The sequence below is a fragment of the Arachis ipaensis genome, chromosome B8, assembly GCF_059453495.1.
Source record: "Arachis ipaensis isolate K30076 ecotype BB chromosome B8, ASM5945349v1, whole genome shotgun sequence".
Classification (NCBI taxonomy): domain Eukaryota; kingdom Viridiplantae; phylum Streptophyta; class Magnoliopsida; order Fabales; family Fabaceae; genus Arachis; species Arachis ipaensis.
The window spans coordinates 28,795,154-28,813,161 of NC_142443.1; the positions used below are offsets into that span (position 1 = coordinate 28,795,154).

The 18,008-nt window shown below is 33.8% G+C and overlaps 1 protein-coding gene across 2 annotated transcripts; it reads left to right on the forward strand.

The window, feature by feature from the left end:
- The first annotated feature begins 1,522 nt into the window (after positions 1-1,522).
- EBS (PHD finger family protein / bromo-adjacent homology (BAH) domain-containing protein) lies at positions 1,523-5,407 on the forward strand. Of its 2 annotated transcripts, none has more exons than XM_016315765.2 (5): positions 1,523-2,023; positions 2,230-2,572; positions 2,679-2,747; positions 3,485-3,623; positions 5,097-5,407. In XM_016315765.2, the coding sequence occupies exons 1-5, from the start codon at positions 1,951-1,953 to the stop codon at positions 5,121-5,123; spliced, it is 651 nt and encodes a 216-aa protein (XP_016171251.1). In that variant the 5' UTR covers positions 1,523-1,950; the 3' UTR covers positions 5,124-5,407. The 2 variants fall into 2 exon arrangements, with proteins under 2 accessions (XP_016171251.1, XP_016171250.1); XM_016315764.3 differs by having other exon boundaries at positions 1,610-2,023; positions 5,079-5,407.
- Positions 5,408-18,008: the final 12,601 nt, after the last annotated feature.

Here is an 18,008-nt window from a genome sequence, read left to right on the forward strand (position 1 = left end):
TAAAATTAAATTTTAATAAAATAATCAAAAAGTTCATTAGCACGAAAAAACTAACTATCTATGCAAATTTTTTTGTATTTTTATTTGTGTTTCTATTATAAATTTGAATTCGGTTTTATTATATTATTTATAAAATTTAATTATAAATTTGAATCAAGTTTAATTATATTGCTTATAAAACTTAAGAAATTAGATTATAAATGTGAATGTAGGACTATTTGGTAGTTCTATATAAATGATTAATTAATTGATAGTTGAATTTTATTATTCATATAATAAAATTGCAAATTAAATGTGCATGAGCTATTTTTTTTTTTTTCATTTCTTTTAGGGGATCTAAGTTTAAATTATTTTAATATTTTAACACACACTCGTATCGATGTGAAGTGAGTGCCTACTTAAAAAAAAAGTAATTCAAAAATTAATGTCTATTTAAAAAATCAGTGGCATAACATTTTTTTTTTCAATTATACACTTAGGACTTATTTAAGTGAGTTTTTAAGAAAAGATTTTTTTAAATTATTTTTTTAAAAGATTTTATAAAATAAAAATAATTTTATATTTAGATAACTCATGTAAAAAAATTTTTTTATTTATCAATTTTATATTTGTGTATAACCATATAAAAGTATTTATTTATTTATTTATTACGTGAAAAATATTTTTTAAGAAAAAAATATTTTAAAAAAAATATAAATTACAACTTCTCAAAATTTTTTTTTTCAATTTTATTAGTACTTTTACTTTTATTATTAGAATTTACCAAACACGCTAAAAAATAAAAAAATTTTTTTTTTTCATTGAAAAAGATATTTTTTTATCAACTTAAGACTTATTTGGGTGATTTTCTAAAAAAAGATCTTATAAAAAAGATCTTATAAAACGATAAAAGTAATTTTAAGTTTGAATAACTCATATTAAAAAAAATTTATTTATCAATTATGTTTAGATATAAATATATAAAAGTATTTTTTTTGTTTGTTTATTACGTGAAAAATAATTTTTTAAAAAAATATTTTAAAAAATAATGTAAATTGTAATTTTTTAAAAAAAGATATTTTTTTTATTATTTTTATTTTTACTATTAAAATTTATCAAATACTTTAAAAATAAAATTTTTATTGAATTTTTTTATTAATTTAATAATAATCAAACAAATATTTAATAGCGTCTAAACAAAAACACAGTGAACTAATGAATAAAGAAGGATAAAAATAGTAAAATAATTCAAAAAGAAGTAATTAATGCTATTAGACTATTAATCCGCTTTTTAACTTATCCTCTAATTAAAAGAATTTTGGTTTCAAATTTTAGAAATAATAACATATAATTAAGAATAATTTTTTTTTTGGTGACTATAATTAAGAATAATTTGTAACTCAATTTTTAATTTCTACAACTTCAATGTATTTTTAATAATTTTTTTAATCGACATAAAATATCAAAAGTATACACTTATTTTAAAAATGAAATTGTAACCAAAAAAAAATAAAAAAATAAATTGGTAACTAATAGCCATACTGCTTAGAACTTTGAAGCCATAAAAAGTGATTTGACAATTCCCATCTCATCTCAGTTAATAATAATTTTGAAGAAGTAAATGAATCTTGATTCTTGAATCCCCAGCAATTTTTACACACAGCTAAAAAAAAAAAAAAAAAAAACAGAAGCGTCACGCTCACACACTACCCTCTTCTCTCGTGCCCCTTCCTCTTCTTCTCTTCTCTTCTGAACGAAACAAAATAAATAAAACTCCTTAGGGTTCCTCTGTTCTTCTTCTTCGCCCCAAAAAAACCACGCTACGCGAAAACCAAAATTAGGGCACAGATTGAAAAACCACATATATACCTACCATTATTCGCCATTGCAGAAGCTCAAATCCCTCGGCATTCTCAACAACCCTCATTTTCCTTTTTCGCTCTCTAAACAGAGCTCAGAGGACCTTCTCGCATGGCGAAAACGAGACCAGGGAAAAGAGACTTGGACTCGTACACCATCAGAGGCACCAACAAGATCGTAAGAGGTAACCAAGAAAAAAAAAATCTCTACCCTTTCACCTACCTAGTAGCGTTAACTCTTTCAAAATCGTTCCTTTTAGGGGTTAGACTCAACTGAACGGTACAATATAGTCTTGGTATTTCTTCGATTGCTGAAAGGTTTCGATTTTTGTATCTCTTTTTATTTATTATGTTTTTGTTTTTTGTGTGTGCTTCGTTTTCGTTTTGTTAGTTGGTGACTGCGTTTTGATGCGTCCTTCGGACACATCGAAGCCACCGTACGTGGCGAGAGTGGAGAAGATCGAGTCCGATAGTAGGAACAACGTGAAGGTTCGTGTGAGATGGTACTATAGGCCTGAAGAGTCCATTGGTGGAAGGAGACAGTTCCATGGGGCAAAGGAGCTTTTCTTATCTGATCATTATGACATTCAGAGTGCTCACACCATTGAAGGGAAGTGTGTTGTTCACTCCTTCAAGAACTACACAAAGCTTGAGAATGTGGGTGCCGAAGATTACTACTGTAGGTTCGAGTACAAGGCTGCTACTGGAGCTTTTACACCCGACCGCGTCGCTGTGTGAGTTTTTGTTTCATTATTGGAGATTGGTGGTGATGGTGTCTTTTTAGTGTTTGAAATGTGGGGGGTTTGTGTTGTTGATTTTGTTTTTTTGTGTGTTTTGTAGGTATTGCAAGTGTGAGATGCCTTATAACCCGGATGACCTCATGGTGCAGTGTGAGGGATGCAAGGATTGGTAAAACAAGTGTATTTGGCTTTACTTTGTTTATTTTTCACTCAATTTGTGTGTGTTTGTATTTTGTCACTTTTTGATTCTAATTTGTGGATGAGTTGTTATTTCGGCTTGGATTTAAGACTAGCACCTGCAGAGGCAGTCTAAAGTTTGTTGACCATAAACGGAAAGGAGAACGATTGAGAGAATAGAAAGACTTCAAGAAGCATATGGATATGTTTTTGCTAAGTTTTATGAACTAGTTAAGTTTTTGTTATCTAAACTCTGCCTTGGCCTGAGCACCGATTCTGCATGTTATTCTTGACAACTGCTTCTATTTGCCAAGAGGAATTAAAAAAGATAGAAATAAGTGCAGAAAATACGGAAGACATAAGGGATTTATTGGGTTTGTCAAGTAGCTGCTCTTGCTAAACAATTTGAAAATTCAACAGCACATGCATTTTGGAGGGACTTTTAAACTGCTGATATCCTACTGCAGCCATTCCTTTGGCATAAATTTGCAATCTTGGATTTGTAATATCGTTTCTTCAATGTATTTATTTTTGGTAGCTTTTTCTTCAATGTATGTATGTCAGCTTATATATTCGAATATATAATTGTTAACATTTTATGCATCTGGCTCTGACCTAATTTGGATCACATTCTCAAATTGATTGTTAAAATTTTAACAATGCCCCAGAAACTACTCAACCTTAAATATTTTGAAAGAATCATATTTCAATTTTATGAGTTTGTTGTAGGTACCATCCTGCATGTGTGGGAATGACTATTGAAGAAGCAAAGAAGTTGGATCACTTTGTATGTTCTGAATGTTCATCTGATGATGACATGAAGAAACCCCAGGCTACATTTCCAGTGTCACCAGGATCTGATGGCAAGGTGAGATTTTTTTATTCTTTTTCCTACGAAGTTTCAATGCACTCTTACTTTTGTTCCTATTAATTTTTTCCCCAGCACATTTATGAGACATACTATTCCCACAATAGAGGGGGTAGGTAATGGGCACATGATAGACAGTGTTTGGAGAGTGATGCTATAGTGTGTTATTTTCGTCCAAAAAGATGGATGTATTCTTTGAAGCTAGGCTTGAAATTGGCAATGTTATGTTGCAGTTTGTGTGTATATTGGTTAGCATGGAAGAATGCTTGTTTAGAAAGTGAAATTCCATGTACGGGTGATATAATTGAGACATAAAAAATTAACAGACTGCAGACTATGTCATATGCTAATAAGAGTTTTATTTATTTATTTGATGGTATGTGTTAATTGTTTTTCTTGTCTGACAATCAATGAAGACTAGCATTTACTTTTAATATGTATTTGTATTTGAAAGGATTAATTGCTGAAATTATTGTTTTCATGTAAATATCTTTGAATAATGTTCCTTAACTTGGTTAACTTGTGCTGGTGAAGTAGCTTCTCCTCAAGCTCGTACTTTTATCTTTGTTCCAGTTATGAGCATGAAGTTATTGAAAGTTGTAATCTCAATCATTTTCTATATTTTTTTGGTACCGCTGTATATAATCATATGGAGGGATTCTTGGTCTGGATGGGTTTATATAAAAGATGCAAGTACACATTTTAGTTCTAACTGTTTTTAGTTGTGCTTTGGGGTATTTATGAAATAAGGATTGCACTTATAAAAACTTGTCATCCATGTTCATCTGTATTCATCTGTGTAACTTCTGTAGAAAATTTAGTTCTACTTGTTGAATTGGCTTAATTTTCCTATGCTTTTTTCATACATAGTCTTCTTATGAATGTTGTGTAGGACTTTTCTTTTTCTCCTTTTCAGACAAAAATATCCCCTCCGTTTCAAAACAAATGTCATTTATGACAAAATTAGTACATTGGAAAATTAATGTTTCAGGATGTAATTGTGTCTAAATATGTTAATTTTTCCCTTTACCGATTTAGTTAAAATGACATTTACTTTCAAAACGTATGGAGTATTTATTTTATGGTGTGGGGTTTTGTAAAGATTTCTGGAGATATCCAATATGTAGTGTCCACTTGGTTTCTGATTGATTTTCGTTTTGGTTAAATGTATTGTGCAAAGTGTGACCTGTTTTATTGTAGCTGTCATCCTCATTATAATAGGGGATGGATACTGTTGTCTGTTTACACAGCAACACAACTGATTAGTTTTCTTTTTTTCTTTTTTTTTTGTTTTTTTTTTTTGGGGGGGGGGGGGTGTGGGGATTCGTGGCCATGTTAGAACTGGAAAAAATAATTATATGGTGAATTGATAGCTTGTATTTTCTTGTCTGAGCATGTTCTCATTGGTTACATCGCGTTTCACATTGTCCCATATTTTGCTTTTTATGATGACAGATGAATGAATATTTTCAGGTGGAGCCGAAGCGACGGAAGAGATGACCATCAAGGTAGAGGATTTAGCGTGAGACGTGGCTTTTGCTGAACTTTGGCTGTGGTTTGTGTGGTAGTAGTTGGTGTGTTTGTACAGCTTCGACCAGAGGCTATAAAACATTTGATGTATTTGACTCAGCTTATGTATCTATTGGTGCTAGTTTTATGACTTATCAGTTTCTCCTTTTGCTGTCCAGAAAGAGTTAGCTCCGGTCTCAAGTGTTAATGTCTCTGAGATAACATCAAAACCTCAAACTATGGAGTAAAAAGAAATTATCATTAGTTTTCTAAAATCTTGGTTCATTATATGTATAATTCTAGGCTATTGTGTTTCTGGTAACTATGGTTGGATGGGAAAAGTACTTTCCTTTGTTTCTTTCCACTGGAACTGGGTAATTGTGTTCACATTGTTTATCTATAAATATTTGAATGATTAGTGTGGTTGGTTGAAACTGCTAGGTACTTCAAAAATTATCAAGTTTCAGTTTATATATGGGAACTTAAGAGATGGTTGAACTGGGGTTTAGTGGATGCTTGATAGTGATGGTTTAGGGAGAAAAATTAAAAAAGATTGACTATATTTGATTGGGAATTTGTTATATATTATCCACCATAACAGGCCATTTGCATTGTGAGTGGAGTTTTGGAGCGAAAATGAGAGAAAAAAAAAAGACTTAAATAATATTATGGGTTTTATGCTCTGATGCACGGAAAAGACATAATATGGGGGATACGAGGGCACACGAGTTATATATATTATATATAATGATATTTTGTTATTTTATTAATATTAAAATATATTTTTAATAATTTTTAATATTTTTTAATTATATAAAGTATTTAAAGTATTTTTTATTTTAATAAATAATAATATATATTATTTTTAAATTTATTTTAAGAATATATGATAAGAATAAGATTATATATGTTAATATGCAATAATATTTAAGTATGTCTAAATGTGTTTAGAGAAGAATTTTTTATTTTTTATTATGAAGGTTGGATATAGCAAACACTCATGTCGAATGAATGTTAATAAATATTATGTCCGAAATATATCTGACATATAGTTAGAATAACTCAGCGAAGTATGCTAGTAGGTTTTATGTTTTAAATTATTCTTTTTCCTTTTGTATTTCTAGTATACAATCAAACATACATAAAATGTTGCTCCTTAAAAAGAAAAAGAAAATTTTAAACATTGTTTAGCCAAATAAATGTGACTTGTCGTAATTTTTCTTTTAAAAATTGTAATTTATGATTTTTGAAGATGATGTAGCGGATCTTATTTTTGTTATTCAAGATTTTTAATGAGGATGTAGCGCTCTTTATAATGTTATTTCATGCATAATTTTTTTATTATATATTTGTACAAATTTGTAAAAAAAAAAAAAAAACTATTATCAAAATAACGATGACAATATCCATTCTCTTATTTTTAAGATGTGAAATAATAATTGATGCGAGATTAGTCAAAAGGACAAGTTCTTTAATCTCATAGATAGTTGCCTACGACTACGAGTGATTTGTTTTTCAATAAAAAGACCAAAACATGAGAAGAGACCAATTCAAATATCTCAATTCTCATTAAACAATTATTTTGAATCAAACGCAATAAAAATGTTTCATAAGTTTAGTTTTATCTTTTGATTTTTCACATACATTTGTTATTTTCTTATATTTTCTAAAATTTTTTATATTTTTTTTATACACGGATTAATTTAATTAGGTTAATGCATTCAATACTTTTAACGTATGCTTGCATCCGTTAATCTTGAGGCATAGAGACAACAGGAAGAGAGAAAGAGTGCCATGCATGCACGCCTGACGTAAAATGAACAATCCTAATAATCATCATCATCATGATGGTCATCATCTTGCATGATCATTATAAGGAAGCAACTAATGTGTAACGTTGAAAAATAAATCCTAATTGTCTCGTATAATTTATATCTTGCTTCAAAATAAAAGGTTATGGTCACAGCTACCACGTGTTATAGATAAAAGAAAATGCATACCTATATTTGGTGACTGATGGTATATATTACTACCATACAACTTAATCAGCAGGGAAAAATCTCCCACCACACCATTATCATCATCATTATTACCAGGTAGGTTTCCTTTGACTTTTTCGCACACCACCACTTAATCCCAAAGAAAATATTTGTACTATTATTAACTTATGTTACCGTTGAAAAATATCATATGCATATGCTAGCTCAACATATTCATTTTATCATTATTCAAAACTAGACTTCTCCTTTAATGTAAAATAGAAAAAAGATCTTTTAAAATAACAATATTAGTTAAAAAAAGTCCTAGCTCAGCATATTTTGTAATTTGTAGCTATTAATTAGTTATTATTAGTATTTTTAATGATGTGATATTACATTTAATGATGTAGAATTATTTACTTTTCTTTTGATGATTAAGTGCTGACCAAATTTTAATAAAAATACTAGTTCGTTAGACTTTTTCTTAGTAAAATAATAAAATAATATTTTAATTACTTTTAAATTTGTAATATTTATTATTTATGAGCTTCACTATCTTAATCCAAAAGTAATTTATAGTGTAAATTAACTCACTTTCTTTTTTAAAATGACTACATAACTTTAGAAGAACCGAATCCCTAAATAATATTCTAGCCAGCTATACCCACTAGACATGTATGATTATGAACACTACACACACTGGTACAGTTCTTGCGTGCATGAAAAGCATGATGCACATGCAAACAAAGCACGTAAGTTGTTTTCCATATGCTGAGTGCGTTTGTTATATTTATATCCACCCTTATTATTCCAGTTTTTGGGGATATATATACCGCAGCTTTTTTCGGGTGCAAAATTAAATAACTTGGTGATAGAACTATGTACTCTCTATTTGTTTTATCTACTTGTTATCTGTTTAAGTTTCGAAATTGAATTTGACACTAACAACTTTGCAATGCAAAATTATATGATATGATTTATTTCAAAAATGTTTGGGAGCTATATAAATAAACTTAAAATCATCCAAAGTGTTTTTGTTTTGTGTTTACTAATTACGGTTAAAATAATTAAATAATATTAAATATAATAATTATGTAATTATAATTGTTTTACAGAATAAATTCTTGTTAATAATTAACTTAGTTCAAATCAAATCGATTAGTTTTGAGAAACAACACAAAGATAAAACATATTTATAGAATTTTATTTATAAAAATGTTATTTATATATTAAATTTAACTATTAAAATAATTATTATATTTATGTATAAATATATATGTTGTTAAAGTTATTTTTAGTAATATATATTTTATAGAGGAGTGTTAGGGAGCTACGAGATTTTGTAATTTGTAGTAATTAATTAGTCATCATTAATATTTTTAATGGTGTGAGGTTATATCTAATAGTATGAGATTATTTATTTTTTTTACTGGTTAAATACTGGCCAAATTTTAATAAAAATAATGGTTCCTTAAAATTTTTTTATTTTATATTAATAATTAATTTTAATGTCTGATTTTATTGTACATGTGCACTTAACATAGTTGGTTAATTTAGTACCTTTTAAAATAGATAACAAAAGAGAAGAGAAGCAAAGAAGAAATAGAGAAGATATATAGGGATGAAATGATAATTTTAAATATTTAATATATAACCGCAGCTTTGTTCTTACGAATTTACCATTATGATGAATGCTTTGATTTGTAGGTGGGATTAATTTGAGGTTTTATTTTCAATGTATTTTTCCTAAAGAAAGTGTGTAAGAGATAAGGAAAGCAGTTAGCATCTCATCCTAACTAATAAGAAAAGCACAACAGTATAACTACCGTAACAGAAAATAAAGTAGTTAATGCAGTTATTTCCTAAAACAGAATTGTAATTGAGTAGCTGATGAAAATCATGAGGATGCATATAGCATAGGCACTATGAGGCATAAAATCCAAGTTTACTTGAAAGGTTGTTATGATTCATCTCCCGATTATGATACTAGTTTGGCCTTTTACAAGCCTACTAATACCAGGAGATAGGTAGAATTTTTAACTAGAGATTCATTTGAAGATGCTATGTTTTTCTCACAGAAGCAATATAAAAAAGTCGTCAAGTACCGTCGGATTTATTGACAATTTTTTAGATAAATTCGACGGTAACAAATTTATTGTTAGATTTAACGGTGGAATAAATATGACGGTATAAATTTTACCAGAAAATATTTATCGGCGGATTTTAGAGTTTGACGCTAATTTTCGTCGAATTTAGTGACAGAATATATAACATAATCTGTTAAAAGTTACCGTCGGATAAATCCGACTGTAACGTTGGTGCCATATTATAAGTATCTGCGCTATTTTACCGTCGGATTAATTCGACGGAAATACTGACAGAAAGTTTTATGAATTTTTTTTTTCTAAAAAATACTATCAATAAAATTTTGATAGTAATGTCGACGGAAGTTTTTTTTTTTTTTTAAAATAGTCATTTTCCGTCCATTTTTATCGTTAATATGTAACAAGCATAATTGAAACAGTGCTTTAAACATGAAGTGAAATATCAAGCATACAACGTAAAATTACGAAATGATAGTAATTGATATATCTGAAACAATGTTAATTACATTACATGCTTCTCAAAGTTTGGTAAAGAAATATACATATCATAGAACTATATTTACATGAACCATATTCAGATTCATCATCTTCTTCCTCTGATTCACCGTCCTCGTCTTCTGAGATAGTTTCCTGATCATCGAACTCGTCTTCCTCTTCTTTGTCCACATCGACCTCTTCTTCTTCTTGAAGATCATCGTCCTGTTGTCCATTGAGGACGAGCTAAGGGTAATCACCTCACCGATATCAAACACCGTTTTCGAAGGAGTTGTGTCATCAATCTGGCAAGGTTCTTGACCTTCTGTCCTATCATCAAACTCAATCCGGCCTCTTGCCTTTATCTTAACCACAACAACCCAACTAGACTTGCATGAATCCGGATAAGGGAAAAAGTACACCTATCGTATATTTTGAGGTAGAATAAAGGGATCGTAGTACCTATATTTCATGGTTACATTAACTTTAGTGATATCGTAGTCCTTGTGCTTTCGTGTTCTTTGTCGCGAACTTGGATCATACCATTCACATTTAAACACGCACACCTTGTACGTAGTGCGACAGAAATACTCTAATTCAATTATGTTGTGTAACACACCAAACCAATTAGAGTGACCCCTGCTTGAATCTCCACGAACCCAAACTTCAGTGTTATCTGTTTTCTTTCCAATCGACCACTGTAAGGTATGGAACTGATATCCATTAATAGTGTACATCGAGTAGCTAGTGCCCTTATTCATTGATCCCCGACTAAGTGCAACTAGTTCCGAATCCGTTGTGTCAGTTAGCTGCACGCTGATGTATTCTCTAAACCAACGTGGAAAGTTGTTCAATGAGGTATTAGGATTTGCCTCTTGGAATAACCTATATGATGGAATAGGATAAAGAAGTTTTGATTAGATTAAGAAGTTAGAATGTTACTGATTGTAATACTCACATGAGGTACGGTGAAATCTGGTCACAGTTAAGCAGCACATGCAGATGCACAATATCGATTTTCTTCTGCTCTAACCAATAGTCACTGTCCATACCCATTGTAGCTCATTTCGGAGCAAAGATTGGGTATGCTGTTCCACCCGACGATGATTCTCCCCTCTCATCGTTCCTTGCAACCCTTGTTCTACGTAACTCAACATGAGTTTGAAAATAGAATTAGCAAAATGTGGATGTTTGCTTAGCTAGGAATGCTTCGCAGATGTTGCCCTCAATTCGAGCCTTATTCTTCACGATATGCTTGAATGAACCAATCATCCTTCAAACGGGTAAATCCACCAAAATTGGACCAGCCCACATAGTAGTGCTTTGAATGGTAGGTGGACTGCTAAGTGTTCCATAACGTCAAAAAAGGATGAAAAGAATATCCTCTATAGCTTACAAAGTATTATGCGTATGTTCTTGTCTATGACTGTGAGATCATTAATGCTAAGTTTGGTTGCACATAACTCCCTAAAGAATTCACTTATTTTGTGAGAGGTTTCCACATAGTAATGCAGAAGTTGCACATAACGTGACCAGAAGCAAAGACTCTAAGAAAACGTGACAATCGTGGATCTTCAACTTAGCAAGCCTACCTTGTGACTTGTTTACACACCTGTTCAAGTAAGAGGCGTAACCATCACGAAACCTCAATCCCCTAATCCACCTACAAACATTTTGCCTCTGTTCATTTGTTAAAGCGAACAACTTCTTTGGTTTATCCCACCGTCCGTTATCAAGTCTCTTTAATTACATATATGGTCGCCTGCAAATGTCCATCAAGTCTAATCGTGCCTTATCGTTATCCTTTTTTCGCTCATCGTCTATTACTGTGTGCATGCATGATATTATCGAACACGTTTTTCTCAATGTGCATCACATCAAGACAATGTCGAACCAAGTTGTCTCTCAAATAAGGCAACTCCTAAAATATACTCTGTTTAGTCTAATTATGCTCTATGCCATATCCCAGAGGTCTCAAATCTGTCCCGTTTTCGACGATTGTTGGGATTCTACTAACGCGATTCCAAACTTGTCTACCATTCAACTTTGCTGGGTGCCTCTTCGTGTTCAGTTGTATTCTTTTTGAACGAGTCGCTATTGCGCCGAAAAGGATGATTAAAGTCAAGGAATCTTCGATGGCAATCAAACCATGAATTCTTATTGCCACTCAGCAACCAAAATGCCTTCGTATCCTCCATGAAAATGAGGCATATCATTTTGCCTTGAGTGAACCAACCTGACAACATGCCATATGCAGGAAAATCATTAATGTCCACATCAATGCATCCTGCAGTTGGAAGTTTGTCTTCGTCGAAATATCATACGTTTTTACACCATCAATCCACAACTCCTTAAGCTCATCCACCAAGGACCACAAGAAGACATCTATTTTCGCATTTAGATTGCTGGAACCAGGTATGATGCAAGTTAGAAACATGTATGGGTCCTTCATGCACATTTCGAGACTCATGTTATACGGTGTCACGACTACAGGCTAACAAGAGTACACGTTATCAAAATTAGAATTCAGTGCAAATTCGTCAGAGCACAAAGCTAGTCTAACATTTCTCGACTCGCTCGCAAATGTAGGATGCACCCGATCAAAATGCTTCCAGGCTTTTCTATGTGACAGGTTCATCATGATTTTATCATCCCTCTTATTGTTACTATGCTAGGTCATGTGAGGAGCCGAACTCATCGATGCATACAATTGTTTCAGCCTAGGGATCAAGGGCAAGTAGTGCATTCATTTCATCAGAACCTTTCTTTAACTGACATTTACCAATCTGTTCTCTCTCCACTTGGAATCTCGGTGATTTACAAAATCTGCATTCAGTTAGGTCTGCATCCCTCTTGTAATACGACATACACCCATTCAAACAACAATTAATTTTCAATGAATTTAGACCTAATTTTGAAACTGCCTTCTTTGCTTCGTAGTGGTTTTGGGGGATGGCAGAGGTCCTGACAGGTACTAGTTCGTTGCAATGGGTGGCCCATGGTGCACAAAATTGTGATCTCAACGGCGCCAAAAATATGGTACGCGCTTTCATAATCTCAATTCTTTTTCACAACTCCGCACAACTAACCAGCAAGTGCACTGGGTCGTCCAAGTAATAAACTTTACGTGAGTAAGGGTCGATCCCACGGAGATTGTCGGCTTGAAGTAAGCTATGGTCATTGATGAGCGGGTATTTTATACGCTTTTTGGGGTTAATTTCATATAGATTTTAGTTAGTTTTTAGTTTATTCTCATTAGTTTCTAGGCAAAATTCATATTTCTGGACTTTACTATGAGTTTGTGTATTTTTCTGTAATTTCAGGTATTTTCTGGCTAAAATTGAGGGAGCTGAGCAAAAATCTGATTCAGGCTGAAAAAGGACTGCTGATGTTGTTGGATTCTGACCTCTCTGCACTCAAAATGGAATTTCTGGAGCTACAGGAGTCCAAATGGCACGCTTCCAATTGAGTTGGAAAGTAGATATCCAGGGCTTTCCAGCAATATATAATAGTCTATACTTTGCTCAAGGATAGACGACGTAAACTGGCATTCGACGCCAGTTCCATGCTGTAGTCTGGCGTCCAGCGCCAGAAACAAGTCAAAAGTTGGAGTTCAACGCCAGAAATGGATCCAAAGCTGGCGTTGAACGCCCAAAACAGCCCTATGCACGTGATTAGCTTAAGTCTCAGCCCCAGCACACACCAAGTGGGCCCCAGAAGTGGATTTCTGCACCATCTATCATAGTTTACTCATTTTCTGTAAACCTAGGTTACTAGTTTAGTATTTAAACAACTTTTAGAGATTTATTTTGTATCTCATGACATTTTAGATCTGAAATTTGTACCTTTTGATGACATGAGTCTCTAAACTCCATTGTTGGGGGTGAGGAGCTCTGCTGTGTCTCAATGAATTAATGCAAGTAATTCTGTTTTCCATTCAAACATGCGTGTTCCTATCTAAGATATCCATTCGCACTTCAATGTGAATATGATGAACGTGACAATCATCATCATTCCCCCACGAACGCGTGCCTGACAACCACTTCCGTTCCACTATAGAATGAATGAATATCTCTTGGATCTCTTAATCAGAATCCTCGTGGTATAAGCTAGATTGATGGCAGCATTCAAGAGAATCTGGAAAGTCTAAACCTTGTCTGTGGTATTCTGAGTAGGATTCAGGGATTGAATGACTGTGACGAGCTTCAAACTCGAGAGTGCTGGGCGTAGTGACAGACGCAAAAGGATAGTAAATCCTATTCCGGTACGATTGAGAACTTGCAGATGATTAGCCGTGCGGTGACAGCGCATTTGGACCCTTATCACTGGAAGGATGGATGGTAACCATTGACAACGGTGATCCACCAACACACAGTTTGCCATAGGAGGACGTGCGTGCGTGAATCAGAAAACAGAGGAAAGCAGAATTCCAGAAGACAAAGCATCTCCAAAACTCCAACATATTCTCCACCAGTGCATACAAGTATAATTTGTGTTCTGCCCCTTTTATTCCTTGCAATCAAAATTGATAAGTGAATTATTTTATTGTTTTCCTGACTAAGAGTTACAAGATAACCATAGATTGCTTCAAGCCAACAATCTCCGTGGGATCGACCCTTACTCACGTAAGGTATTACTTGGACGACCTAGTGCACTTGCTGGTTAGTGGTACGAGTTGTAAAAAGTGTGATTTACAATTCGTGCACCAAGTTTTTGGCGCCGTTGCTGGGGATTGTTTGAGTTTGGACAACTGACGGTTTATTTTGTTGCTTAGATTAGGAAAAAATTTTCTTTTTGGTTTAGAGTCTTTTATTATTTATACATTGTTAAAACACTTTAAATTTATAGCTCAATTAGTTAGAGCGTGGTGCTTATGTTCTTGGTAATTGGCTATCCTATTTTTAAAATCTTTTTCAAAAATAATTTTTCTTTGAATAAATCTTGTGCCAAACTCTAAGTTTGGTGTTTTTTGGTTGATTTTTCTTTGTTTTTCGAAAATTTTAGTTTGGTTTTCTAAAAATTTTAAGTTTGGTGTTCCTTCTTCATGTTCTTGTGTTCTTGTGAGTCTTCAAAGTGTTCTTGAGTTTTCCTTGAGTCTTGATCTTAAAATTTTTAAGTTTGGTGTTCTTTGGTGTTTTCCCTCCAAAATTTTTGAAAACAAGGAGCATTAGATCTAAAAATTTTAAATCTTGTTCTATTTTATTATTTTTCTCTTTCCTCACTAAATTAAAAAATATCTTTTCTCTCTATTTTTAAAACAAATTTTCGAAAATTATTTTTAAAAATTCAGATTTTTTTTCAAAAATTTAAAATCTTTTTCAAATCATATCTTTTTCAAAACTTCCTGATCACTTTCTCTCTCCTCATTTTTTCGAAAAATCTTCACCTATTTTTATTTATTTTATTTTAATTTATTTTATTTTCGAAATAATTAAATAAATAAATAAATAAATAAAAATAAAATTTTTATTTTACATCATCTCCCTTTCTCCATCATGGATCTAAGTGGAAATGAACAGTCCAGGAGGACTCTGGGGTCATATGCTAACCCCTCTACTGCTTCATATGGGAGTAGTATCTGCATACCCTCCATTGGAGTCAGTAGCTTTGAGTTGAATCCTCAGCTCATTATCATGGTACAGCAAAGCTGCCAGTATTCCGGTCTTCCACAGGAAGAACCTACAGAGTTTCTGGCACAGTTTTTACAAATTGCTGACACAGTACATGATAAGGAAGTAGATCAGGATGTCTACAGATTATTACTGTTTCCATTTGCTGTAAAAGACCAAGCCAAGAGATGGTTAAATAACCAACCTAAGGCTAGCATAAGGACATGGAAACAGCTGACAGAAAAATTCCTGAATCAATACTTTCCTCCAAAACGGATGACACAGCTAAGGCTGGACATCCAAGGCTTTAAACAAGGAGATAATGAATCTCTTTATGATGCCTGGGAGAGATACAGAGAGATGCTACGAAAATGCCCCTCTGAAATGTTTTCAGAGTGGGTTCAGTTAGACATCTTCTATTATGGGCTTACAGAAAGAGCTCAGATCTCTTTAGATTGCTCAGCTGGTGGATCTATCCACATGAGAAAGACAATTGAAGAAGCTCAAGAGCTCATTGATACAGTTGCCAGAAATCAGCATCTGTACCTAAGCAGTGACTCTTCCATGAAAGAAGAGGCTAAAACAGTAACTGCTGAACTCAGTCCTGCAGAGGAAGCTGCTGAATTCAATCAGCAATTGGATTTTCTAACAAAGCAGTTAGCTGAATTCAAGGATAAACTACAAGAGACAAGGATGGCTAATATAAACATGGAAGTACAATTAAAGCAAACAAGGCAGCAGCTGTCAAAATAAATAACAGAAGAATGCCAAGCAGTTCAACTAAGAAGTGGAAAAGCACTAACTACCCCACTTCAAAGCAGCAGGAAACCAAGAAATGAGCAAACCACCCAAAATCCATCTGAGGACAGTAAGAGTCCAGGGAAAAATAATTCTGGCACTAAAACGCCAGAAGTTGGGTGGAAGGCTGGCGCTGAACGCCCAGACCATGCTCAGAACTGGCGTTCAACGCCAGAAACAAGCAAGGATCTGGCGTTGAACACCTAGAAGAAGCACAGTTCTAGCGTTCAAATGCCAAGAACAGATGAGGAGCTGGCGTCTAACGTCACTCCAGCTTCTACTTCTGGCACTCAATTGCCAGTGAGGGATCAGACACACACAAGTGCTGATAACAACCCATCTAAAAAGGCTTCTTCAACCACTTCTGTGGGAAATAAACTTACAGCAACTAAGGTTGAAGAATATAAAGCCAAGATACCTTATCCTCAAAAACTCCGCCAAGAGGAGTAGGATAAGCAATTTGCTCGCTTTGCAGACTATCTCAGGACTCTTGAAATAAAGATTCCATTTGCAGAGGCACTTGAGCAAATACCTTCTTATGCCAAGTTCATGAAAGAGATCTTGAGTCATAAGAAGGATTGGAGAGAAACTGAAAGAGTTCTCCTCACTGAAGAATGTAGTGCAGTCATTCTGAAAAGCTTTCCTGAAAAGCTTAAAGACCCTGGGAGTTTTCTGATACCATGCACATTAGAAGGTAATTGCACCAAGACAGCTTTATGTGATCTTGGGGCAAGCATCAACCTAATACCTGCATCCACTATCAGAAAGCTTGGTTTAACTGAAGAAGTTAAACCAACCCGGATATGTCTCCAACTTGCTGATGGCTCCATTAAATACCCATCAGGCGTGATTGAAGACATGATTGTCAGAGTTGGGCCATTTGCCTTTCTCACTAACTTTGTAGTGCTGGAAATGGAGGAGCACAAGAGTGCCACTCTCATTCTAGGAAGACCCTTCCTAGCAACTGGATGAACTCTCATTGATGTCCAACAGGGGAAATAACCCTGAGAATCAATGATGATGAGTTTAAGTTGAATGCTGTCAAAGCCATGCAGCATCCAGACACATCAAAAGACTGCATGAAAGTTGATCTTATTGACTCTTTGGTGGAAGAGATCAACATGGCTGTGAGTCTCGAATCAGAGTTGGAAGACATCTTCAAAGATGTTCAGCCTGATTTGGAGGATTCAGAGGAAATGAAAGAGCCTCTGAAATTTCCTCTGGAAGAGGAAAAACCTCCTAAACCCGAGCTCAAACCATTACCACCATCCCTGAAATATGCATTTCTGGGAGAAGGTGACACTTTTCCAGTGATCATAAGCTCTGATTTAAAGCCACAGGAAGAGGAAGCACTTATTCAAGTGCTAAGGACACACAAGACAGCTCTTGGGTGGTCCATAGGTGACCTTAAGGGCATAAGCCCAGCTAGATGCATGCACAAAATCTTATTGGAGGATAATGCTAAACCAGTGGTTCAACCACAGAGGCGGCTAAATCCAGCCATGAAGGAAGTGGTGCAGAAAGAGGTCACCAAATTACTGGAGGCTGGGATTATTTATCCTATTTCTGATAGCCCCTGGGTGAGCCCTGTTCAAGTTGTCCCCAAAAAAGGAGGCATGATAGTGGTTCATAATGAAAAGAATGAACTGGTTCTTACAAGAACAGTTACAGGGTGGCGCATGTGTATTGACTACAGAAGGCTCAATACAGCCACCAGAAAGGATCATTTTCCTTTACCATTCATAGACCAGATGCTAGAAAGACTGGCAGGTCATGATTATTACTGCTTTTTGGATGGCTACTCAGGCTATAACCAGATTGCAGTAGATCCCCAGGATCAAGAGAAAAAAGTATTCACATGTCCATCTGGAGTGTTTGCTTATAAAAGGATGCCATTTGGGCCGTGTAATG

What these genes read in the sequence shown, in the direction of transcription:
- EBS (XM_016315764.3), top strand. Translation starts at nt 1,951, where the DNA reads ATGGCGAAAACGAGACCAGGGAAAAGAGACTTGGACTCGTACACCATC. An exon ending in CACCAACAAGATCGTAAGAG is followed by an intron (nt 2,024 to 2,229) that starts GTAACCAAGAAA and finishes TCGTTTTGTTAG; the next exon opens with TTGGTGACTGCGTTTTGATG. An exon ending in TGTGAGGGATGCAAGGATTG is followed by an intron (nt 2,748 to 3,484) that starts GTAAAACAAGTG and finishes AGTTTGTTGTAG; the next exon opens with GTACCATCCTGCATGTGTGG.